Below are 24,573 nucleotides of genomic sequence, written 5' to 3'. Positions count from 1 at the left end.
GTCCCGACGGACGGCGGGGGGCGGGGTTTCGCGGAAGGGGGCGGGGCTTCCGCGCACCCGGGTGGATTCGTTCGAGACAGTAGTGGAAAGCGGGTAGGGGGGGAGTGGGCGTGTCAACTTGAGGAGGAATGTGCGCACTGTGCGTGATGACGTAACGGACGTTGATTGGGAGCGCGAACTGGAGCTGGTGCGAGCGTGGCGCCCCGCCTTTTGTCCAAATTGATCTCTTCGTTGTTTCTAAGGTAGGTAGTTCGGGCTTTTCGCTTTGTCCCTTGCTTTCCGCCCGGGGCTGGCCTCAACGTGCTTCGCTCACTTAGTCTTGCGCGCCCCTCTAGCCTCCCCGCGAGGCAGCGTCAGCTCGAAGTGTGCAGACCGGCGGGGTAGAGACAGATTCCGGTCCCCGTCCCCTCCTCCGTGGGAGGCGGCACCTGGCCTTGAGGCCTGCCTGCAGGGAGACCCTCTCGCTCCGCGTGGCTGGCGGAGGAGTTGGGGGAAATTTGGGGGCGGGATGAGCACAGTGGGTCCGCTAGAGGATCTAGTACCCTGGAGCAGGAATTCCGTAGGTCCACATGGTGCTGGAGGCCAGACGGGACCTTCAGGTTGGGCTGCCCCAGCACCCCAGTCAGTCGGAGGGCCGCCACCAGCCCTGAAGCGGCCCTGAGGGATAGCGGAGGTGAGGCTGCCGCTGGAATGATGCCCACGGCCGTATACTAATGCATCTCAGTTACTGAGAGCTCTGGAGGCAGCAGGATCCAGCATCCACATTCCTCACCAGTAACCTTGAGACTTTAGGGCTGATCTCATAGGAGCCTAGAAGTCGATATTTTTTAGGGTTAAATTTGCTTCTTACTGATCATAACTTTCTTTCACCTGAGCAGTAAACAATATGTCAGGTTGGGAGTCTTATTACAAAAACGAGGGCGATGAAGAAGAAGAACAAGAAGAGGGACTTGAAGCGGGTGGTGAGTGACTTTAACGTGTGCGCGGTTCTGTGTATAAGACTTTCCCTGTCTCTGCTGTCTAATGGCTTACCCTGCTCTCCCCAGAGAATCTCAAACGCTTTTCTCCCTTTGAACTTTGCAGAGCTATCCAAGGCTCTTTTACTCAAGTCCTACTCCAGTCTATGAGACATTTGTAGCCTTCAACTTTTACTGGGTTCTGGTAGGTAGACATCTGTTGAGCTCCAGTCAATGACCCTGAACATTGGTATCTTTTGTCACCTTAGGTGGCTCAGGGAAGACCCTTCCTCACCCAGGAGAGTTGTTTTACTCATTGTAGGACCTCGGTATAAAAATGTCTTCACCCTACAGTAACTGCAGCAACCAAAGCGAAAACGTGAGCAACACAGTTACAAGATTCATTCCCTCACCATGGTCTCCATGGTGGAGTCTATGGGAGTCTATGTTCAGGCAAGGTAGTAACACAAAGGATAAAGGAAGAGAAGTAAGGGGTACATGTAGTCTACATACTGGTGAATTTAAGTCCTGGGTAAAAAAACTTTAAAGTGTTTTTACTAAAAGCGAGAAACACAGGAAACATATAACATAAAAGAGAAAATTTGCTATAATCTATATATTCTACTGCCCAAACGCTACTACTGCCAGCATTTTGACGTTTTGCATATTTCCTTCATTGAAGGAAATTTCCTTCATCTTTCATTCTGATATTTCTTAACTATGTATGTCTGCTTCTCTTTGTGTCTGATTTTTTTATAATCATAGTGAATATATGTTTTTTCATTTTAATTTGCACCAGTCTTCTTCCAAAAACAATTTTAAACATAATTTTGTGTTCTGCCTTTTTTTCTTACTATATTTTAGATATATTTTCCCATGTAACTACATATATGTCATCTTTATAACTCATTTTAAAGGTACTGTAGTTTTTTTCAGTCTGCTTCCCATCGGACATTTTAGTTACTTCCAATTTCTTTTTTTTTTTTTTTTAAGATTTTATTTATTTATTTGGCAGAGAGAGAGACACACACAGCAAGAGGGAACAAAGCAGGGGGAGTGGGAGAGGGAGAAGTAGGCTTCCTGCTGAGCAGGCAGCCCAATGTGGGGCTCGATCCCAGGACCCTGGGATCCTGACCTGAGCTGAAGGCAGACGATTAACGACCGAGCCACCCAGGCGCCCTGTTTTCAATTTCTTACTTTAATGAACAACACTATGGAAAATTTCGTATAAGGGGTTTCCCGTATCTTATGTTCTTTAGATTGCTAAGAGGTAGAATTCACTGGGTCATGATAGAATTTTTGTACAAACCTTAAGAGACTCTTAATCTCAGGAAACAAACTGAGGGTGCTGTAGGAGAGGGGGTAGGGATAGGGATAGGGGTAGGGAGGGATGGGATAGCTGGGTGATGAACTTTGGAGAGGGTATGTACTATGGCGAGTGCTGTGAATTGTGTAAGACTGATGAATCACTGCCATGTACCCCTGAAATAAATAATACATTATATGTTGATAAAAATTAATTAAAGTAAAAAAAAATTTTGTTTAGGGCTCTTGACCCATAATCGCCATATTGTTTTATAGGTGGGCAATTACGTTTATTGTATTAAAAACAGCAGTGTGAAAAAAAGGGAGACAACCAGACATTTTATGTGTTTCTTTTTTTTAAAGATTTTATTTATTTATTTGAGAGAGAACATGAGAGAGAGATTGAGCAAGTGAGTGAGCAGGCATGGACAAGCATGGGGGAAGGGCAGAGGGAGAAGCAGGTTCCCCATTGAGCAGAGATCTGGACTGAGGCTCGAGCACCAGGACCCTGAGATCGTGACCTGAGCCAAACGCAGACACTTAACTGACTGAGCCACCCAGGAGCCCCCATTTTATGTGTTTTTATAAAAAACTCAGCATCGCCTATGATTCCAGAAAGGAAAAAAGAACACCTGAATCTGATGATGAACCCTCTCTAGGTCCTCAGTAGGAAAGACAGAGGATTATGTTAGTTTATACCAAAAGAATGCAGTCAGCAAAATCCAGAAGGTGGAAAACTGTATGTAACACAACATTCTGGTTCTTTGGCAAATAAGTTATAAAACACAAAAATGGAGGGGTATCTATAGATTAAGGTTTCAAAAACTTATTTTTTCTAAGTAGGCTCCATGCCTAGTATGGAGCCCAACTGGGGGCTTGAAATCACGACCCTGAGATCAAGACCTGAGCTGAGATCAAGAGTCAGATGCTTAACTGACTGAGCCCCCCAGGTGCCTCCCAAAACGTTTTTTTTTAAGTCAAAACTAGTGTTTAGGAATGTTCACTAGGATGATAAAACTATAAAGGAAATAAGGAAATGATTATTGAAAGTCAGGTTAGTGGTTACTCTTTGGAGGAGGGTGGTCATTGTAATGGGCTTTTTTCTGTTTGTTTTACATGAATAATAAACATGATAAATATGACCACAAGTACAAACATTTTCTTCTGTTTTTCCCCCCATAGGAGAATATACATACTCAGGAAGAGATAGTTTGATTTTTTTGGTTGATGGTTCTAGGGCCATGTTTGAATCTGAGGAAGAAGATGAAATGACTCCTTTTGACATGAGCATCCAGGTAAGACTACCTTCTATTTAATTTTGAAAAAGGAAAGAAGGAGAGGAAGAAAAAAGTATTAATACCACTCTAAAAATTATGGACTCTTTGAAAAATTTGTGAATGATCAGTGTTGGTTAGCCTCTCCCAGGATGGCTGCATGTACTCTGAGCTGAAAAAAAAAAAAAGGTAGCAGCGCCGGAGAACAGACCCATTTTATTTTGTGTTTGAACTTCAGACCCTAGGAATACATTGCTCCCACTTCCTGTGTTAGTTAGCCCTGGTGGTACAGAAGGGCTCCTCCTCCTGTAAAGATGTGTATGTGAAGGAAGAAAGGATGTTCCAACAGTTATGGTGTTAAATGAGTCCTCTTCTCATTGGTATTTGGAAGCTGAGTATTACCCATGGCTGAAAAAAGACTGCAAAAAGACAACCCAATTTAAAAATGGGCATAGGATTTGCAATGACATTTTTCTAGAGATCTACAGATGGTCAAGAAGCCCTCAAAAGGATGCACATCTTTAGTCATGAGAGAAAAGCAATCTAAAAGCAAAGCAAAACCATAGTGAGATATCCCACCCACTAGTATGGCTATATTTTAGAGGGGAAAAAAAAGGATACTAAGAAACGTTGGCAAGGATGCGGAGAAATTGGAAACCTACGTTGCTGGTGGGAATGTGAGATGGGTCGGCTGCTGTGGAAAACAGGATGGCAGTTCCTCAGAGAATTAAACATAGAATTCCCACATGACCCAGCAGTCCCTCTCCTAGCTAATTACCCAATAGAATAAAAAACGGATTCAGGTCCTGATTCTGTCACTTACAAACTATATGAGGTCAGAAGAATTGCTGAACCTTTTGGTATCTACCTCCTCATCTGCGTAATGGAGAAAATAGTAGTACCTGTCCCGTCAAGGCGTAAATATTTGGTTTTGTTCTGTTTTGTTTTAAGATTTTACTTATTTGAGAGGGAGAGAGAGCACAACCCAGGAGAGCAGGCGGCAGAGGGAGAAGCAGGCTCCCCACAGAGCAAGGAGCCCGATGTGGGGCTCGATCCCAGGACCTCGGGATCATGACCTGAGCCGAAGGCAGGCGCCCAACCGACTGAGCTACCCAGGCGCCCCTTGTTCTGTTTTTTTTTTAAGATTTATTTATTTAAGAGAGAGAGTGTTAGCAGTGGGGAGGGGCCGAGAGGGGTAGAGAATCTCAAGCAGACTCCCTGCTGCGTGAGGAGCCCAATGTAGGGTTTGATCTCACGACTTGAGCCAAAACCAAGAGTCTGACACTCAGCCAAAGGCGCTGCCCAGGAGCCTCAATATTTTTTTTCTTAAATTGAGGTATAGTTTACATAACATAAAATTAACCATTTTAAGGTACACATTTCAAAGGTTTTAGTCATTCATAATGTTGTGTAACCACCACCTCTGTGTTATTCCTGAATGTTTTGAATGGATAAACAAAATGTTTATACATACCGCAGAGTACTACTCAGCCCTAAAAAGGAGTGACGTATTGAGACCACAAGGTGGATGAACCTTGAAAACATTATGTTAAGTGAAGGAAGCCAGACAAAAGGTCACACATTTTGGGATTACATTTATATGAAATAAAAAATACATAATCCATGGAGAATGTAGGTTGGTGGTTACCAGGAATGGCGATGGAGGCAGAGGCACGGGGGGAGCAATTACTTAATGGTAAGAGTGGTGCTTGCTTTTGGGGTGATGAAATTATTTTGGAACTAGACAGTGGTGGTGGTTATCCAGCATTGTGAATGTACTAAATACTACTGAATTAATTAATTTTAAAATGGTCAATTTGGGGACATCGGCTGGCTCAGTAAGTAGGGCATGAGACCCTTGATCTTGGGGTTGTGAGTTCAAGTCTCACACTGGGTATGGAGCCTATTGAAAAATAAAATAAAAATGGTTAATTTTGCTATGTGAAGTCCACCTCCAGAAGATTACCATTTCTTTATAGAGAAGAATTATAAATTCTAAAGACTTAACGGCATATATTATGTTTTATATTTTTAGAGTTTGGAGCCAAACAGAAGCCTCTGATGTTCTAATTTGTATACAGACAGTTCTTTGTAGTTGGCAAATCAGAATATCTTGTATCTAGAAAAAGAATTAATGAGAATAGTCCTTAACTTTAAAGCAGCGGTTTTCAGAGTCATCTGTAGGCCTTGTTAGCACGGATGCAGAGCCTTACCCCAGAATCAGAATTTCTGGTTCTGTAGATCTAGAGCTGGGACCAAAAATTTGCATTTCCAGCAAGTTCCCAAGTGATGCTGATGTTGCTGGTTTGGAGATCACTCTTTGAGGAGGACTGCTTTCACCTTTTTGGGATCGTGGCCTTCTTTGAGGATGTGGCAAAAGCTATGTACCCCATCTCCAAAAAAGATACACTCATACTTCTGCATGTAATTTCAAAGGGTTCTTAGAACGCTTGATGCCTAAAGGACCCAAAAGAAAATGTATTACTATGTAGCAAATAAGTGAGACATTCACAGATGAATATAATGTATTTGATAAGCAATGAAAAAATATTTTCTCAAAAAAAATTTTTTTTTAATTTTTAGAACTTAAAAGAAGCCCTCACCAAAGTTTTGTAAATGTTTATAGACTGCTCAAAGTAGATAAAGTTGAGGGGACGGAAAGTACAGCAGAAGGGACATAGTCAGTGGTACGGTAATAGCTTTATAGGGTGACAGGTGGGAGCTACACTTGTGACGAGCAAAGCATAATGTACAGATTTGTCACATCACTATGTCGTACACCTGACACAGGTAATGTTGTGTTACGATATGCTTCAATTAAAAAAAAAAAAGAGTAGGTTAAAATACTTGTAGAAACAATTACTAGACAGGATTTTCCTAGAATACTGACATCTTTAATTGTGTAATTAAGCAAATTTTATTCTAAAAGATGCTGTTAGGGAAAAAAAAGATGCTGTTAGCAGTTAAGGACTTCCGGTTGGGCCACATCTACTTATTGTTAGCTTAAACCTTTCGCGTAGGTAATTATTTTACATAGGTACCTTCTGTTTCTTGGTCTCAGGCTGCTTGAGGGAAGATCAGATGGCCTGTCCAAACTCAGTCAGTTAAGTAAATGACATCAGTGGGACTCACATCCAGGTTTTCTGATTCCAATGCCGGGCTGTTTTCCCTTCTTACAGCAGAATTTCCTCCCTGACTAATAAGTGTTTCCAGTTCTTTGATTTCTTACGGTAGGAACTACTCATACTTCTATATACTTAACACACTCTGCCTTTTGTTATAGCATAATATATATGCCCATCCCTCTCACGGATTCATGACTTTCCTGAAGGTAGGAGTCAGGCCTTAATCTAATGCCATGGACAGATTCAGCAAATATATTAAGCATCTACTATGCCCCAGGCACTTAAGGAGTTTAAGATTTGTGGTAAATTAAATATTAATTGAATTTTTATTTTGATTTTATCAGTGTATCCAGAGTGTGTATACCAATAAGATCATAAGCAGTGATCAAGATCTCTTGGCAGTGGTGTTCTATGGTACTGAGAAGGATAAAAATTCAGTGAATTTCAAAAATATTTACGTCTTGCAGGAGTTGGATAATCCAGGTCAGTAGAGGCGTAAGATCAGCTTTTCCCTTAAACTGGAAGGTCACTGCCCTGAACAGAGAAGGATGTGGAGAAGGAAGTAGATGACATGTTGACTAAGACTATGCTTTTCTGCAGCAGGGGGTTCTTCCTGGGATGTGCACTTTGTGGGTTAAACACTTCTGGGGTGAGAACGGGACCTTGGCTCTTCTGTTTGCCATATAAACGGGGCATTAACTCTGTTCTGATTTTTCTGCCTGTTTGACTCCCTGTCTCTGATCAGGTGCGAAACGAGTGCTCGAGATTGACCAGTTTAAAGGGGAGCAGGGGAAAAAATATTTCCAAGACCTAATTGGCCATGGATCTGACTACTCACTGAGTGAGGTGCTCTGGGTCTGTGCCAACCTCTTTAGCGATGTCCAGGTCAAGATGAGCCATAAGAGGATCATGCTGTTCACCAATGAAGATGACCCCCATGGCCATGACAGTGCCAAAGCCAGCCGGGCCAGGACCAAAGCTGGAGATCTCCGTGACACAGGTTGGCATTTTCTCTGTTCTTTTCTGTTTTTTTATTTTTATTTTTTAATTTTTTTATTATTATTTTTTAAGATTTTATTTATTTATTTGACAGACAGAGATCACAAGTAGGTAGAGAGGCAGGCAGAGAGAGAGGAAAGGAAGCAGGCTCCCTACTGAGCAGAGGGCCCAATGAGGGGCTCGATCCCAGGACCCCGGGATCATGACCCGAGCTGAGGGCGGAGGCTCAACCCACTGAGCCACCCAGGCACCCCTTATTTTTATTTTTTAAAGATTTTATTTATTTATTTGACAGAGAGATCACAAGTAGGCAGAGAGGCAGGCAGAGAGAGAGGGGGAAGCAGGCTCCCCGCCGAGCAGAGAGCCCGATGTGGGGCTCGATCCCAGGACCCTGAGATCATGACCTGAGCTGAAGGCAGAGGCTTTAACCCACTGAGCCACCCAGGCACCCCTATTTTTATTTTTTAAAGATTTTATTTATTTGACAGAGAAAGAGGGAGAGAGTGTGCATAACCGGGGGGAATAGCAGACAGGGGAGAAGCAGGCTCCCTACTGAGCAGGGAGCCCCATGCAGGGCTCTATCCCAGGAACCCAGTATCATGACCTGAGCCGAAGGCAGACAGTCAACTGACTAAGCCACGCAAGCACCCCATACCTGTTCCTTTATTTTTATTTATTTATTTATTAAAAAATTTTTTTTAAAAAAATTTATTTATTTATTTGACAGAGAGAGCTCACAAGTAGGCAGAGAGGCAGGCAGAGAGAGAGGGGGAAGCAGGCTCCCCACTGAGCAGAGAGCCCGAATGCGGGACTTGATCCCAGGACCCTGAGATCATGACCTGAGCCGAAGGCAGAGGCTTTAACCCACTGAGCCACCCAGGCACCCAGCCCCATCCCTGTTCTTTTAAATCAACACTTAATCTTATTGCTTCTTTGTAGTTGATGTCAAACATATGTTTTTTCTCCACTGAGCGTGAACTGAAAGAATAAAATGAAGCTGGGGGAGACACCTACGTAACATTCCTACTGAAAATGATGAAGCCATTTGCTTTCTCTCTCTCTCTCTCTTTTTTTTTTTTTAAAAGATTTATTTGTTTTAGAGAGACAGAGAGTATGTGTGTGTGATCGGCGGGTGGTGGGGAGGGCAGAGGGAACGAATCCCAAACAGACCGCCCTGTGTGTGGAGCCCGACTCCAGGCTCCAGGCTCGAGCTCACGACCCTAAGATCATGACCTGAGCTGAAATCAAGAGTCAGATGCTCACCGCACGGAGCCACCCAGGCGCCCCAGGGCCATGTGCTTACTAAAGGGCTCTACTAGAGCGAGCTTTTCTTGACTTTTCATGCTACCATGCATGGTGATGGTTTAAATAAGTAAGTGCTCAGGGCACCTGGCTGACTCCGTTGGTAGAGCATGTGACTTTTGATCTCGAGGTTGGGAGTTCAATCCCCGCGTTGGGTGTGGGCCCTATTTAAAAATAAAATTAAAATATCGAATAAGTTGCCCTTATAGCAGCTGATTCCCTTAGCGCGTCTATAAGCCCTAAAAATGTTAATAACCCATCTAGTTCTTTGCGTATTTGGCCTTAACTGAAAAAAAATTCTCGCTTGCTGAAAGTTGTTTTCCTTGCCCCAGGTATCTTCCTGGACTTGATGCACCTGAAGAAACGCGGGGGCTTTGACATATCCTTGTTTTACCGAGATATCATCAGCACGGCCGAGGATGAGGACTTAGGGGTTCACTTTGAGGAATCCAGCAAGCTGGAAGACCTGCTAAGGAAGGTCCGCGCCAAGGAGACCAAGAAGCGCGTGCTGTGCAGGTGCGCTCTGAACCTGGGCCAGCCGCCCGTAAGGGCCCTGGCCGGTCGGGAGCACCCAGCTGCTTTGACAAAGCTTCCCTGGCTCCTTACCTCTGGGCGGTGCCAGCCAGTGTGCCTCACTGAAAACTCGCTTTATCTCAGCCTAGCATGTTTGCATATGTGCTTCTCTTCCTCTGGCAAGAGCGGGTAGGCTCGTTCTCCAGAAGAACACAGCTCTCCACTTCCTTGGGGTAAACAGTTGTGGCCTCCTGCTGTCCTCACCTGCAGTCACTAGTATGTCGTCTGCTCGCTTCTCTGTAAATTGGGGATAACAGTAATACCTGGTCTAGAGCAAAAACTCAGGAAGTGCTAGTTATTGTCACTGGTGTTGCGTTATTCTGGTTTCTTACAAACTTGAGATCAACAGGAACCAGCTTATTAAATCACCTTCTCTTTTTAAAAAATTTTATTTTTTTAAAGTATTTTATTTATTTATTTGACAGACAGAGATCACAAGTAGGCAGAGAGGCAGGCAGAGGGGAGGGAGAAGCAGGCTCCCTGCTGAGCAGAGAGCCCGATTCGGGGCTCGATCCCAGGACCCTGAGATCATGACCTGAGCCGAAGGCAGAGGCTTAAACCAGGCGCCCCTAAATTACCTTCTCTTAGAGAACTTTGCCCTGAGAATCGCAAGGGCTCCCCCATGTTGCTTTTGAAAGGTTCACATCAGGCTTTTGTTTTAGCCTAGGTTCCTCAACATAGGGGAACATGACCATTGGTAGTTTTTGAGGAGTTTTCAGGAGTTACTGGACAGTTCTGCTAGAAAACCCATGAAATGATTTTAGGGCAACCACACAGCAGCCCACTGCGAAGCCAAACTTGTGATCTCTCTCTCTCTCTGTCAAATAAATAAATAAAATCTTAAAAAAAAAAAATGTAGGTCCTGGAGCCAGGTCGGCTTGAATTGTAGTCCCGGCCTTTCTGCAGGGCAACCTGGGACAAGTCACGTGACTTCTCTGGACTTCCGTAGAATGGGGCAAACATGGTTCCTCCTCACAGGACAGCTGCATTGATTTTTTTTTAAAGATTTTTCTTTATTTATTTGACAGAGATCATTAATAGGCAGAGAGGCAGGCAGAGAGAGAGAGGGGGAAGCGGGCTCCCTGCTGAGCAGAGAGCCCGATGTGGGGCTCCATCCCAGGACCCTGGGATCGACCTGAGCCGAAGGCAGAGGCTTTAACCCACTGAGCCACCCAGGCGCCCCTGTATTGATTAACCCAGATAATCCAGGCAGAGTGCGTGGCATAGTAATTATTTACAAATGTTAGTATTATTCTTTGGAAGAATGGTTACAGGATACTTGATAGGAATAATACACTGGAACTGTTTGAGAACTAATAACGCCTTAAGGCTAGAAAATGATTAATGTTCTCACTATAATCAAATAATGGAATTATTTTATCGCATGGTTATTGTGTGCCGGCACTGTCCTAAGTTCTTTGTTAACATACTAACTTTTATCTTTATTTTTGAAAAGATTTTATTTATTTAAGAGAGAGAGAGAGAGTACTGGCGAGGGAAGAGGAGGCAGAGGGAGAAGCAGGCTCCCCGCTGATCAAGGAGCCCACACAGGGCTCGATTCCAGGACCCTGAGATCAGGGCCTGAGCCGAAGGCAGATGCTAAACTGACTGAGCCACCCTGGCGCCCTTATTTTTTAAAGACAGAAAGAGAACATGTGTGAGCCTGGTGGGGGAGGCGCAGAAGAACAGGAAGAGAATCTTTTTTTGGTTGTTTGTTTGTTTTAGAGAGAGTGTGTGGTGGGTTTGGGGGGTGGGCAGAGGGAAAGCGAGAGAAGCAGACTCCCCGCTGAGTGTGGAACCCAGTGTACCTGACATAGGTACCTGATCTCACATCCCCTAACCCTGCGACTGTGACCTGAACTGAAATCAAGAGTTGGACACTTAACTGACTGAGCCACCCAGGCACCCTAAAGCAATCATTATTTTTATTACAGTACACTCTTTATCATTATTTTAAGTATTTAACAATTATTCTGAAACTAATTTTTGTGATCTAGACTCTGAGATAGTATTATAGCAAACTCTACTGTATTTTTTTTTTAAGATTTTATTTATTTATTTGACAGAGAGATCACAAGTAGGCAGAGAGGCAGGCAGAGAAGGGGAAGCAGGCTCCCCACTGAGCAGAGAGCCCGATGCGGGGCTTGATCCCAGGACCCTGAGATCATGACCTGAACCAAAGACAGAGGCATAACCCATTGAGCCACCCAGGTGCTCTGCAAACTCTACTGTATTATTTAAACATGTTATATTTATATTTGAGGAATTTGGACTGTTGGGGAGAATAAAACAAGGCTTGGGTACCACAAAAGAATTTTAGCTAGGAAATCATAATCTTCCTGTCTATGGTTTTTTGTTTTTCCCTCCTCCAGGTTGAAGTTTAAGCTCAGCAAAGATATAGCACTCACTGTCGGCATATATAATATGGTCCAGAAGGCTGTCAAACCTTTTCCGGTGAGGCTTTATCGGGAAACCAATGAACTAGTGAAATCCAAGACCCGGACATTTAATGTAAATACGGGCAGTTTGCTTCTGCCTAGTGACACCAAGAGGTCTCAGGTAGGCCTGCCTTCTTACTGAATTTTGTCCCATTGAAGAGTTAACAGGGAGGGAGACAGTGATTAGCCTAACCAGTTAAATATTTTTCTGTGTATGCGTCTTTGTAGCTAGGCTGTTAGAACACAAAACCATTCCTGTTTGGAACTCTGGCATCTAGACCTTTTGTTTTAAAGATTTTATTTATTTATTTCAGAGACAGTGAAAGAGTGAGACAGAGCAGGAGTAGGGGGAGGGGCAGAGGGAGAGGGAGAAACGGACTCCCCGCTGAGCAGGGAGCCCAACACAGGGCTCCATCCCAGGACCATCATGACTTGAGCCGAAGGCAGATGCTTAACTGACTGAGCCACCCAGGCACCCCAATAAATAAAATCTAAAAAAAAAAAAAAGATTTTATTTTTAAGTAATCTCTATAGGCGACGTAGGGCTTGAAGTCACAACCCCAAGATTTAAGAGTTGCATGCTTTTCCAGCTGAACCAGCCAAGCACCCCAGTGTCTAGATCATTGATACTTTGACAGCTAGAGAGTTAGAACCAGCATTTGAAAAAAATGGCAGCAGAAACCTTGGCCCTTGACCCGTCTGCATTCTGCTTTAATAGTCGAATTTCTTGCTTGGGTACAGTAGTAGAAAATGCTTTATCGTTAACTAGGGAGATGAGCTAGGGAAGCTGTTAGGTGTGAAGTGAACTTTTTTTGAGGGGGGAGTTTTTTTCCCCCAAGTCAAATTTTTTCCCATGCTTTGAAATGATATACACGTGCCTTTCTTTTTTCTTTCTTTCTTTTTTTTTTTTTTTTAAGATTTTATTTATTTATTTGACAGGCAGAGATCACAAGTAGGCAGAGAGTCAGGCAGAGAGAGAGGAGGAAGCAGGCTCCCTGCTGAGCAGAGAGCCCGATGCGGGGCTCAATCCCAGGACCCTGAGATCATGACCTGAGCCGAAGGCAGAGGCCTTAACCCACTGAGCCACCCAGGTGCCCCTACATGTGCCTTTCTTAATCCAAAGGACAGACTAAGAATGTAGAACATTATCTTTCTTCGTTCTTTTACCTTTGTTCACTCTGTGGAAGGATTGGATGTCTAAAATTAAAATCAAATGAGTCATCCTTTTTAACTATGCAAAATGTGGGAGAGAATCTGAGATTTTTTTACCTAAGTTCAGGACCTAGAAGGATCAACTAAGTGACTAAAATTAAATATTATTTTGATTCAACTCATGAGATATTTTTTGGAGCACAAATCTCAAGCTGGAGTGTTTTGCCCTACTTTTGGAAGGAGAAGACTAGAAATTTCCTCTTTCATTTTGGAAGTAACTAGGTACTCATGTTGGTTTATTCATAGGCAGTAGCTCTTCTGGTCATGGAGTTTCTTTCTTTTTTTCTTTTTTTTTTTAAGATTTTATTTATTTATTTGGCAGAGAGAGACACAGCGAGAGAGGAAACACAAGCAGGGGGAGTGGGAAAGGGAGAAGCGGGCTTCCTATAAGCAGGGAGCCTGATGTGGGGCTCGATCCCAGGCCCCTGGGATCATGACCTGAGCTGAAGGTAGACGCTTACCGAATGAGCCACCCAGGCGCCCCTTGGAGTTTCTTTCTTGATCCGGTGTGCCTTCGAAAAAACTTGAGGGCTCTGTTTTGTTCATTAAACTCAAATTTGACTCTGTCGCTAAGTTCTGTTACCAGTCATATATCTAGGACCACAATCCAAAATTAAAGTTTGGAAGTAATATTTAATGTGCGTGTTTGCTCAGACCTACCCCAGTATGTGACATAGGTCTTCTCGATCGGTAGGCGTGGTTTGAGCTTCTTTTGTGGGTCAGGGACGATGCTGAGGGTTGGGTATATGTTTACTAAGGGAAGAGATAAATGCCCAAAGAGAACAGCCTTAAGCACCAGAGAGATGGTGGCTTATAGCCCAATTCAGTTATATAACCTGGAGCAAGTTATCAACCATCAAGACTCAGTTCATTCATCTGTAAAGCAGTTTTTAACATCTACTGCCTCGGCTGGACACAGGAGATAAATTGCATGACGAGTGTAAGATGTCTGGCAGGCACTCAGTTACTGTTCATTCCCTGTGGTAGCAGGAAGATGTCCTTGGTGAGCCATCATCCTGTTCCTTAGAAGAAAGTTGATTTTAACTTGCTAGTGTCGTGTGGCAGTCACTTTGCATCTCCGCGTAGCCTGTGTTTGTGGCCTTCGTGTTCCCCTTCCTGTAGAGCTATGGGAGTCGTCAGATTGTACTAGAGAAAGAGGAAACAGAAGAGCTGAAACGCTTTGACGAACCAGGTTTGATTCTCATCGGTTTCAAGCCCTTGATGATGCTGAAGAAACACCATCACCTGAGGCCCTCCCTGTTCGTGTACCCCGAGGAGTCCCTGGTGAATGGTATGTCGTGTGGACCGAGGGTAAATGAATGAGTCACAGAAGGCAGTCCTGCTTGGAGCCTGGATAGGACATATTAAGTCACACGTGCTCACATAAGTGCTCACATAAGTTGTGGAAATTTGGGACTAAACAAAGTTAAAGGTATTTCTTTAGGACCTATAATGCACTAATATGCTTTGTGAATATCCAGGGGGGATATGGAATTAGAACTTTTAAAACTTACTTCCTATGGAAGTCTTCCTTTGAGGCATCAGATGGAGAGTTAAAAAAAAAAAACAAAAACCCAGTTTCTCCCCTAGTGTTGGCAATTAAAGATGCTGTGAACTAGGTCATTGTGTTTGTGCTGTCCAGACCTAAATTCCTCTGTGCTATAGCTAACCGGCCCCTGGATTTGACCTGGCTGGCTTTTATTAGTAACTGGGGCTTATAGCATTAGTCTAAAGATAGTGGAAGTGAACTGATGTTAATAATTCACACTCCGAAATGGGTGTTTGAGGCATTTAATCTCTCATTGCTTTCCTTTCTCTTCCTTTCTGGGCCTCTGCTGCCCCCACTTTCCCTTCAGCTCTGGGCTCATCACACTTTACCTAATGAAGTATCATAAGAAAGTATCATTAAATGAAGTGTCATTTAATCTTAATCATTTAATCTTTTAATCTTAATCATTTAATCTTAAATGAAGTATCATTTAAGAAAATGGAAGAGAAATCGTAGGCTTGTAACATGGGCTACGAGGGAAAAGAGCAGGAGATACCTTTAGGATGCAGACTCCTCGGATGTTTGTTTTCCAGGGAGCTCAACCCTGTTCAGTGCCCTCCTCACCAAGTGTCTGGAGAAGGAGGTCATGGCAGTGTGCCGATACACCGCCCGTCAGAACATCCCTCCTTATTTTGTGGCCTTGTTGCCACAGGAAGAAGAGCTGGATGAGCAGAAAATTCAGGTGACTCCCCCAGGTATGTGGAAGAGATCTTTTCAGTGCTTCTGAACCTTGCTCAGACTTTGGAATCCCTTATAGGCTCCTAACTCAGACCTGCTCAACCAGAGTCTCCAGGAATGGGGTCTGGGAAAGGTATAATTTTAGGGTTTCACAGGTGAATTTGATGCAGAGCCAGGTAAAACTGCCAAATATGGTTGTGCAGTGCACGGCATGAGCAACTATGCAAGGCAGCTCTGCAGCCACCATTAAAGAATTGGCTGCATAGGGACTGTTTGCAGGTTACTGACAAAGTTTATGGCGCAACTGCTGCACCTTTACTAAAAGCCATTGTTTTTGTTTTCGTTTTTGTTTTTTAAAGATTTTATTTATTTATTTGACAGACGGAGATTACAAGTAGGCAGAGAGGCAGGCAGAGAGAGAGGAAGGGAAGCAGGCTCCCCGCTGAGCAGAGCGCCCGATGCGGGGCTCAATCCCAGGACCCTGAGATCATGACCTGAGCCGAGGCTTTAACCCACTGAGCCACCCAGGCGCCCCACTAAAAGCCATTGTCAGACACCTTTGCAATGTTTGGTGTTTGGTTTATCCTCTGCATATACTAAGGCAGTGAGGTATAGCAGAAAGACCATGGGTTTTGAAGTCAGACTTATTCTTACGTGTGGGAAGGTTTACTTTCTCTTATTTCAGGCCCTTCTCTGCCACTCATTACCTGGCCGACTTGGGCAAATCATTTAACCTTTCGACTTACATTCTATCTGCAAAGATGAGAATTCTGGAACATCTTCCTTTTCAGGTTGTTTCCCATTTGAAACAAGTTATTAACTGTGAAAGTGCCTAAGACAATAGGCCACGCTAATAAAAATAAACTATAAAGTAATTCTTCGAAAATGTTATATTTGGGTTTTTTTTTTTTTTTGAGGTTTTATGTATTTATTTGACAGATAGACATCACAAGTAGGCAGAGAGGCAGGCAGAGAGAGAGGGGGAAGCAGGCCCTCCACGGAGCGGAGAGCCCGATGCGGGGCTCGATCCCAGGACCCTGGGATCATGACCTGGGCCGAAGGCAGAGGCTTTAACCCACTGAGCCACCCAGGCACCCGAAAATGTTCTATTTGTAACCCTGGTCATCAGGGTTCTGAGGAAGAGCTCTGTGTGACAGTCCGTAAGCGGCTGTCTCTCAGCTCCAGATCCCCCCCCCGTTACGCTCGGTGCTGCTGAGGCTGATGCTCTCCAGACCCAGTTTCCTCCTCCGCCCCCCTGACTGTCAGGCTGTGTCAGTAGTGGGTGCTCGTGGGAGCCTCGGGCAGAGGAGAGCAAAGGGGCTTGTTCCTTCCTCTTGCTCAGCGCTGTTGGCCTTGCCGGCAAGGGCCCTTCCCCTGGCAGCGGCCGCTGGTTCCAGTCCAGATTTCCGAGTCTCTCAGAACCTGTTACAGGAACAGCCTGATAACCTTTCCTCTTTCCCTCTAGCGTGGGTTGGGGGTGTGGGAGCCGAGGGGAGAGGCTGAAGCGCAGAGGAGGGCCTCCGAAAGGGAGGGGGCGCTGCCCAGCTGGCTCGGGCTGTGTCAAGAGAGCCGGAGGCTGGAACCGACCGCCAGGCGGGTGAAGGGCCCTGGCGAGGAGCCATGGCGGGGGGCGAGGGCGGCAGGGACGGGAGGGCACGGGAAGGGGTTCTCCTCCCTCCCTGTCCGCTCTGCAGGCTCCAGAGGGAATCGGTCGGGCAGATGCTCACAGGGGTCAGTTGATAAAGGGGACGCAGGGATGGCAGGGTCCCAGCCCCAGGGTTACAGGTCGTAGAAGGGCGAACTGGGAGTTGAGAGACAAATAGATGACAGCTCTGTAACTGGAACCTTCCGTAAAGGCAAATCTCAGAAAACCTTTCCCCCTTCCTCAGGCTTCCAGCTCGTCTTCTTGCCCTACGCGGACGATAAGCGGAAGGTGCCCTTTACTGAGAAAGTCACGGCGAACCCAGAGCAGATAGATAAGATGAAGGCTATCGTTCAGAAGCTCCGTTTCAACTACAGGTGAGCGGTGGGTCCCTCTCAGGCTTTCTTCTGGAACTGTCTCCTGAGGTGAGAGGATTCTTTTACTCCCAGACTGCTGCTGAGTATGGGGAGAAAGAACGTTCAGGTCCTTTCCTCTCCCTATGTCCCACCTCCTCTCCTTCATCTTGTTTTCATACTTCCACGGCCCTGCCTCCTCTCTGTCTCTCTCTGCCCTCTGCTTCGCGGGACAGATGGGCAGGTGGTGTTTGCCTTTATTTTATTTTACTTTTTTAAAGATTTTATTTATTTTGTTTGACAGACAGAGAGAGAGATCACAAGTAGGCAGAGAGAGAGGGGGAAGCAGGCTCCCCGCCGAGCAGAGAGCCCGATGCGGGGCTCGATCCCAGGACTCTGGGATCATGCCCTGAGCCAAAGGCAGAGGCTTAACCCACTGAGCCATCCAGGCGTCCCGGTGTTTGCCTTTAAATTAGCTTTTGGATTCCCAATAAACTGAAAATTGGAGAGAGAAAAGTTGGTTCAAGAGACAAGATTCCCCGCTGTTTGATTTGGGCTGTTTGCCTCAGCCAGCCCCAGGCCTGAGCCGCCTCAGTCGGGTTTATTGAATAATTTTAAATTATTTTCAATGTTTTAATGTATTTATGCTATTATGACTATTTCACTAGAAGTGACAGCTTCGAGAACCCGGTGCTGCAGCAACACTTCAGGAACCTGGAGGCGCTGGCTTTGGACCTCATGGAGCCCGAGCAGGTGGTGGATCTGACACGTAAGAAGGGTCGTGGCGGAGCCCCGTGGGAGGTTCTCGTAGCGCTCTCACTCCAGACCAGAAAGGTGGCTGCATTTCCTAGCACCCTCTCCAGACCTAGCCTCCTTGTTCCGGCCATGTCCGAGAGATGTTCTAGAGCAGCGTAAGCTGCTGCAGAGCTGATTCGGCTGGTTCTGTCAGGAGAGGAGAGGAAAGTACCAGGCTTCTGAGACCTGCCTTTGAACGAGGCCACCTCATGACTCCGTGTTGGTAAAAGTAAAAAAAAAAAAAATAACAATCTGTAACATTTATTGAGCGCGCAGTGTGTGCGCTGTTGTCCTGTGTGTCGTTGGCTCATTGAGTTCTTGTAACTGTGACGTAGGTGCTGCTGTCGAAGGAAGTGGTGGGCCGAGGCCCCGAGTGGTGGGCAGTGGATCCAGGTTTAGAGTCCGGGGAGTCTGGCCCGGAGCCCTTGCTCGGCCCTGCGGTGCCCGAGAGGATCCCCCTCATTACCCTGCGGCGGGGAGATCGGCCGGGCCCCCTCAGTCGAGCCCTGAGCTCGCTGCCCATCCCTTTCTTGATCGTGATTCTCTTACCTATTTCCCAAGAGCGCATGCGCGGTTTAGGGATGTCAGTACATGCCCAGCGGGAAACAGACGGGATTTAATGAAGGCTTTTGACAGGGCTTGAAAAGATCCGAACAATTCGTGCGACCCGCTTAGCTCCCCACTTACTAATGATCTGTCTTACACGAGACCAAGCATCCCAGCTGTGAGAGCTGGGAGAGCCAGTGCCCCCCCCATGCGGGGGTGGGACTGTGAGCCGGATCTGGCAGGAGGGCAAGGCTGGGGTGACGTGGCCCGTCTTCTTGGTGGCCTTGAGGTGGCTCAGGAAGTAAGCGGCCTGCTCTCCAGCAAGGTGGTGAAGGACGCGGGCTTTGGAAAGAGCTGATACAGATTTGAATCCCAGGTCTGCCACGTACCAGCTCGAGTAGGCTTGGGATCTCATTCATCTCCCTGAAACTCAGTTTCTTTATAGGGAAAATGGGGACAGTGTGATTCCTGTAAGGGATTAAGCACATCTCGGTCCCAGGGCTCAGGAAGTGCTCAGGACACAGCAGTCCCCCATTCCTCCGTAGCATTTTCAAAACCCTTTCAGCCGCGCTGATGTTTCCTCTGACTCCTCAGCTGTTGGTTATCTGGTCTGCTCCCACAGCCTCCAGCGTCCCCTCAGTTCCCTGACTCCCGAGCCGTGTCCCCAGCCCTGTCCTTTCTGCGAGGCTCTGGCCGGGACCGCAGCCGCCCTGCCCAGCGGCCGTCATGCCCTGGGACCCGGCTCTCCTACCGCTCAGACATCCCACAGCTTCGACTCTGTGCCCTTTTATGTTCTTTACTCACTTCTAATCTGGAGCGTCTCTGCTTCCCTCTGGCGCAGTGAGAGTGGTTTTCTCTTCATATATCACTTACTGAAGACTTAAGATTGTTTCGTCACTTTCTCCTGTTGGCTTTGGGACGCCGTGCCATCTTGGTTTTTCTCCTGGGCCCACGGTGACCCAGGACTCCATTGCTGGGCCTGCTTCCCTTTTTCCTCCTCCAGACAAGGGAGCACTCTAGATGGACCTTGGGCCCCATCTTTCTCTGTCACTTCACGTCTCCCTAGGTGGCCTCCGCAGGCTACCGCAGTGGTTCTGAGGGTGCTCCTCGGACCAGCAGCACTGGCATCGCCTGGGAACTTGTCAGAATTCCACTATTGAGCCCTTTCCCAAGACCCAGCAATCTGTGTTTTACAACAAGCCTTCCAGGTGATTCTGAGTCATTCCCCCACCTCTAGCACGCTGGTTCTCAACGTTGGCCATACAACAGGATCGTCTGGGGGACTTAAAAAAATCTGGCTCGTTAGGCCTCACCTGAAGACCAGTTAAATCAGAATCTCTGGGGGGAAGGGTTTGGGCATCAGTGGTTGTTTTTTTGTTTTTTGTTTTTTAATTTGACACAGAGATCACAAGTAGGCAGAGAGGCAGGCAGAGAGAGAGGGGGAAGCAGCATCAGTGTTTTTAAAAGTCCTAGCTGGGGTGCCTGGGCAGCTCAGTGGGTTAAGCAACTATCTTCGGCTCAGGTCGTGATCCCAGGGTCCTGGGATTGAGCCCCACATCGGGCTCTCTGCTCAGTGGGGAGCCTGCTTCCTCCTTTCCCTCTGCCACTCCCCCTGCTTGTGCTCTTTCTGTCTCTCTCTCTCAGATCCTTAAAAAGAAGTTCTAGGTGGTTCCCAGGCTGAGAACCAGAGTTCTCACAGATGCTTGTGTAGTCTGGGACACGGGGCTTCTGACTTGGCCGGTTTGGCTGTGACGTTGTGCCAGGAGCTCCCCTCAGTACTTAGCAAACGTGGCCACGTGAGGAGATGATGAGACTCGATCTCATGTCTGCCTTTGATGTGACACAGCTTACGTCACAAGCCCCACAAACCATCTCTAATGGTAAGGTAACACCAATACTGTCTTTCCCCCAGAGCTGTCTTGTTCCTTTGTAGCGGTCTTGGGGAAGGCCCCTGCCTTCCCAGCCGGCCACCACCTCCGCCCGGCTGCCCCCACCCCTCACGTTCCGTCTGTATGTCCATCAGTTCTGCAGCTTCTAAGGTTTATGGGCCCTGCTTCCTGCCTTCTGTCTCACCCTCATTCGGTTCATACTCCACAAACAGCTCCAGGGGAATCTTTCTAAAATACTAATGGGATTCTGTCGCCGCCCTGCCCATATTCCTTCGGAGTTTCCCCACTGTTCGCAGGATAGTGTCAAAGCCCCGGGCAGGCATTCAAGGCTTCCATGACCTCGCCGTGAATGCCTTTCCGGCCTCCTCGCTGGTCCTCCCCTCCTGACCTTCTGCCTCTAAGCTCTATGTCATCTGCCCTTTCTTGCCCCTATGCCTTCTGCTTGGAATAATATCTGCCCAAGGAAGAGCACTCAGCTTTCTAGACCCGGCTGCGAAAGTTGTTCCTGACCCCTCCCGTGTTCCAGTGTTTCTCGTTCGGTCCCTTCATGGCATTGCCACCTACTGCATTTCTGTTTTCACCACCTCCTTACCCTGACCAGACTGTAAGCCCACTGCGGGCGCAGACTCTTGTTTGAAACCCCACAATCCAGCCCCGTTCGTGACTCTTACCACTCCCAGCTCTATGGCCTTGGACAAGTCCTTCAACCTCTTGGCTTTCCTCTGTAAAACGGGGAGACACATGTACCTACCCTCTAGAGGATTAAATTAAAAAACAAGTTTAAAGCATGTAGAAGGGTACCTGGCTGTAGTACGTGCTCATTAAATGCGGTTGTTACAAGGTACTTGATCAATATTAGAGAGGCTTCACGAACGTAGTCATGGCCAGATCAGGTGGCTCCTCCTGGACCCTTCCCTGACTACCCCCAGCCCCAGCAGTCAGGTGCTTTCTCCTCCAGTCCCCGTAGGCTTGGAACTGGACAGAAAACCAGGGCTTGTGACTCACCTGGCCACTCTTCCTGTGTTTGGATTTTCTAGTGCCTAAAATTGAAGCAATAGACAAAAGACTGGGCTTCCTGGTGAGTGAGTTTAAGGAGCTTGTCTACCCACCAGATTACAATCCTGAAGGAAAAGTTTCCAAGAGGAAGCAAGGTGAGGAGCTGGGTTGTTTTTTAAAGTTGCCTTTATGGTCCTATCACAGAGGGTCATGTCCCTTCGGAAATTTCTATACAGGCCTACGCATTTCACACAAACGTACGTATTTCTGTTCACATTGTTTTCTAGTTTATTTTGTTACGTAGGTACATACGGTCGGTACGTCACTGGATAGATGTTCACAGTTTATTCAGCTGAAGGGCAATGCCATTCAGCTTTTCTTGATGGATATGCTGCAGTGAACATGAACCCTTGTTGCGTTCCGGTGTGAGCGGACCCACCACTTACCCAGGATAAACTCCTAGCAGTGGTATTGCTGGGTCAAGGTGTCGCCATTTAAAATTCTGATCGGAATTGCCAGTTGGCCTCTGAAAAAGTGATGCAGTTTATACCCTGTTCGAGAAAGGGTGCATGTATCTCCCTACATTTCTCACCAGAACTGGACCTGATACACTATTTCTTTTTTTCACAAAGAACACTAGAGGGAAAACTATATCCTGTGTTCATTTGTAATTCTCCAGTTAGAAATAGTTTTGTTTTGTTTTTTTAATTTTAATTAAAAAGAATTTTTTTTTTCATCTTAAATAAACTCCATGCCCAGCATGGAGCTCAGTGCGGGGCTTGAACTCACGACCCTGAGATCAAGACCTGCGCAGAGATCAAGAGTCGGACACTTAACTGACTGAGCCACCTAGACATCCCAGATGAGATGTGATTTTCTTGGACTTTTTTTTTCTGTGAACTTCCAGGGATTGGCTCTAACCATTTTTTCTATTGGACTATCCTTTTTCTTACCACGAGACCCAAAATACTCTTCACTGTGACTGTCACCTTTTTCAGGACAGCATGTTGTGAGTTCCTCAGCATGTGACAATAGTTCTGGCTTAGGCTATAATTTGGGGGGCTATTTTTGGTCTAGTAAAGCCAAGTGTGGGCCTTGCTTGCCTAGCAGCCCTACAAGGAAGTGGAGCGGTGAGAGCCTAGGTTGGTGGCCATGGAGCGTTCTCTCTTTTGCATCAGAAGTGACTCGTATAGTGTCGTATAGTGTATAGTGCCCTGTGTGAACTGCTGTCCTCGCTCTTCACACTTGTGCACACCTTTGTGATTTACTTGTTGATCTACTGCCGTGCGCACTTTGAGATCACCTAGCATGATGTCTAAGTACTTTACACAGCCCTTGGTAAGTGCTTTTTGAATGAAGGAAGGAATGAATGACTTACTCAGAGTGAGCACCAATTTTGGGTAAATTGTGGCACTTAAACTACTTTGAACTCCCTTCTTGGTGTGGGACAGTTTTGACTTTATGCTTAAATGAAGCTGCTTTATCAGAACACCCTCCAGGGGCGACTCGGTGGTGCAGTTGGTTAACCGTCCAAATCTTGGTTTCAGCTCAGGTCCTGATGTTGGGGTTATGGGATCGAGCCCCATGTTGGGCTCAGTGTGGAGTCTGCTTAGGACTCTCTCCCTTTCGCTCTGCCCTTCCCTCCCGCATTCTCTCTCCCTCTTAGATAAGTAAATCTTTAAAAAACCAAAAACCACCCTTCTGTGGTGTTCTCGGTGGACATCACAGCCTTATGGAACATGGTTAACTGCAGCCCAGATCATAGGAGGGTCCCTGTGCAGTGTAGCTGGGATGCTGCTGGTGGCATTAACAAGTCACTCCCTCCTGACCTTTTCCCCCAGATGATGAAGGTTCTGGAAGCAAAAGGCCCAAGATGGAGTTATCTGAAGAGGATCTGAAGGCCCACGTGAACAAGGGCACGCTGGGTAAGCTCACTGTACCCGTGCTGAAGGAAGCCTGCAGGGTGTACGGGTTGAGGGGCGGATTAAAGAAGCAGGAGCTGCTGGACGCACTTACTAAGCGCTTCCAGAACTGACCAGCCAGCCAGCCCCCCTCCTCCTGCACTCTAGCCAGGCTGCCTGGTTTTGTTCTCATCGAGTTGAAACCTGTTTCTCTTGAGCCAGGAAGAGTCTGCCTGTTATAAGCCAAGGACTTTACATTTATGAGACGTTCCGTTGCCATGGAAACAGCATGGCCTTCTCACTTTGCTGTGCTTTATTGTCTGAATAAAGAGCCTTAACTTTGTACTATATACTGTTCTTTAGCGTGACGCGGAAGCATGTGTCTGCCTCACATCCAAAGATCACTTGCCTCTGGCTTGTTAGCTTAATTTTCTCTCCCATTAGGAACATATCATCATGATAATGGAAGCAAATATCAGTGAAGGTAGGGGACAGCGTGACAATTAAGGACAGGTGGATATCCTTGAGGGATGACAAGCCCTAGCAATATTCATCCATGCTCTGGCCTCCCACCTGTTTTCCCTTTCATTGCGTCTCAATATAGATCTAAAGATCAGATTTCTGGAAGCAGTAAGTATGTAACATTTCTAATCCTGGTACCACTTGCTTCATCAGTAAATAGCCCCCTTCATGCTGCTTTAAGATGTTAATGTGACATTCAGGTATATGAAGATACGTACATTTTCTTTCTTTCTTTCTTTTTTTTTTTTAAAGATTTTATTTATTTATTTGACGGAGATCCCAAGTAGGCAGAGAGGCAGGCAGAGAGAGAGGAGGAGGCAGGCTCCCTGCTGAGCAGAGAGCCCAATGTGGGGCCCGATCCCAGGGCCCTGGGATCATGACCCGAGCCGAAGGCAGAGGCTTTATTTAACCCACTGAGCCAGCCAGGTGCCTCTATATGTACATTTTCTGTTGCCCTGAGGATTTGGGTACCAACATAAGTGAAGTGAGTTATTTCTCCTATATTTCAGGGGAGCTGT

The 24,573-nt window shown here is 46.3% G+C and overlaps 1 protein-coding gene across 1 annotated transcript; it reads left to right on the top strand.

Annotated features, from left to right (window-relative positions):
- The first annotated feature begins 154 nt into the window (after positions 1-154).
- Positions 155-23,876, top strand: XRCC6 (X-ray repair cross complementing 6). The gene is made up of 13 exons (XM_080810420.1): positions 155-242; positions 879-962; positions 3,444-3,556; positions 7,005-7,143; positions 7,406-7,660; positions 9,294-9,477; positions 11,907-12,093; positions 14,307-14,475; positions 15,267-15,428; positions 17,301-17,430; positions 18,075-18,175; positions 21,674-21,787; positions 23,474-23,876. The coding sequence occupies exons 2-13, from the start codon at positions 887-889 to the stop codon at positions 23,665-23,667; spliced, it is 1,824 nt and encodes a 607-aa protein (XP_080666546.1). The 5' UTR covers positions 155-242; positions 879-886; the 3' UTR covers positions 23,668-23,876.
- The last annotated feature ends 697 nt before the right edge of the window (positions 23,877-24,573 follow it).

Source organism: Martes martes (genome assembly GCF_963455335.1).
Source record: "Martes martes genome assembly, chromosome: 8".
Lineage (NCBI taxonomy): Eukaryota > Metazoa > Chordata > Mammalia > Carnivora > Mustelidae > Martes > Martes martes.
This window is presented reverse-complemented; position numbering and strand designations above follow the sequence as displayed.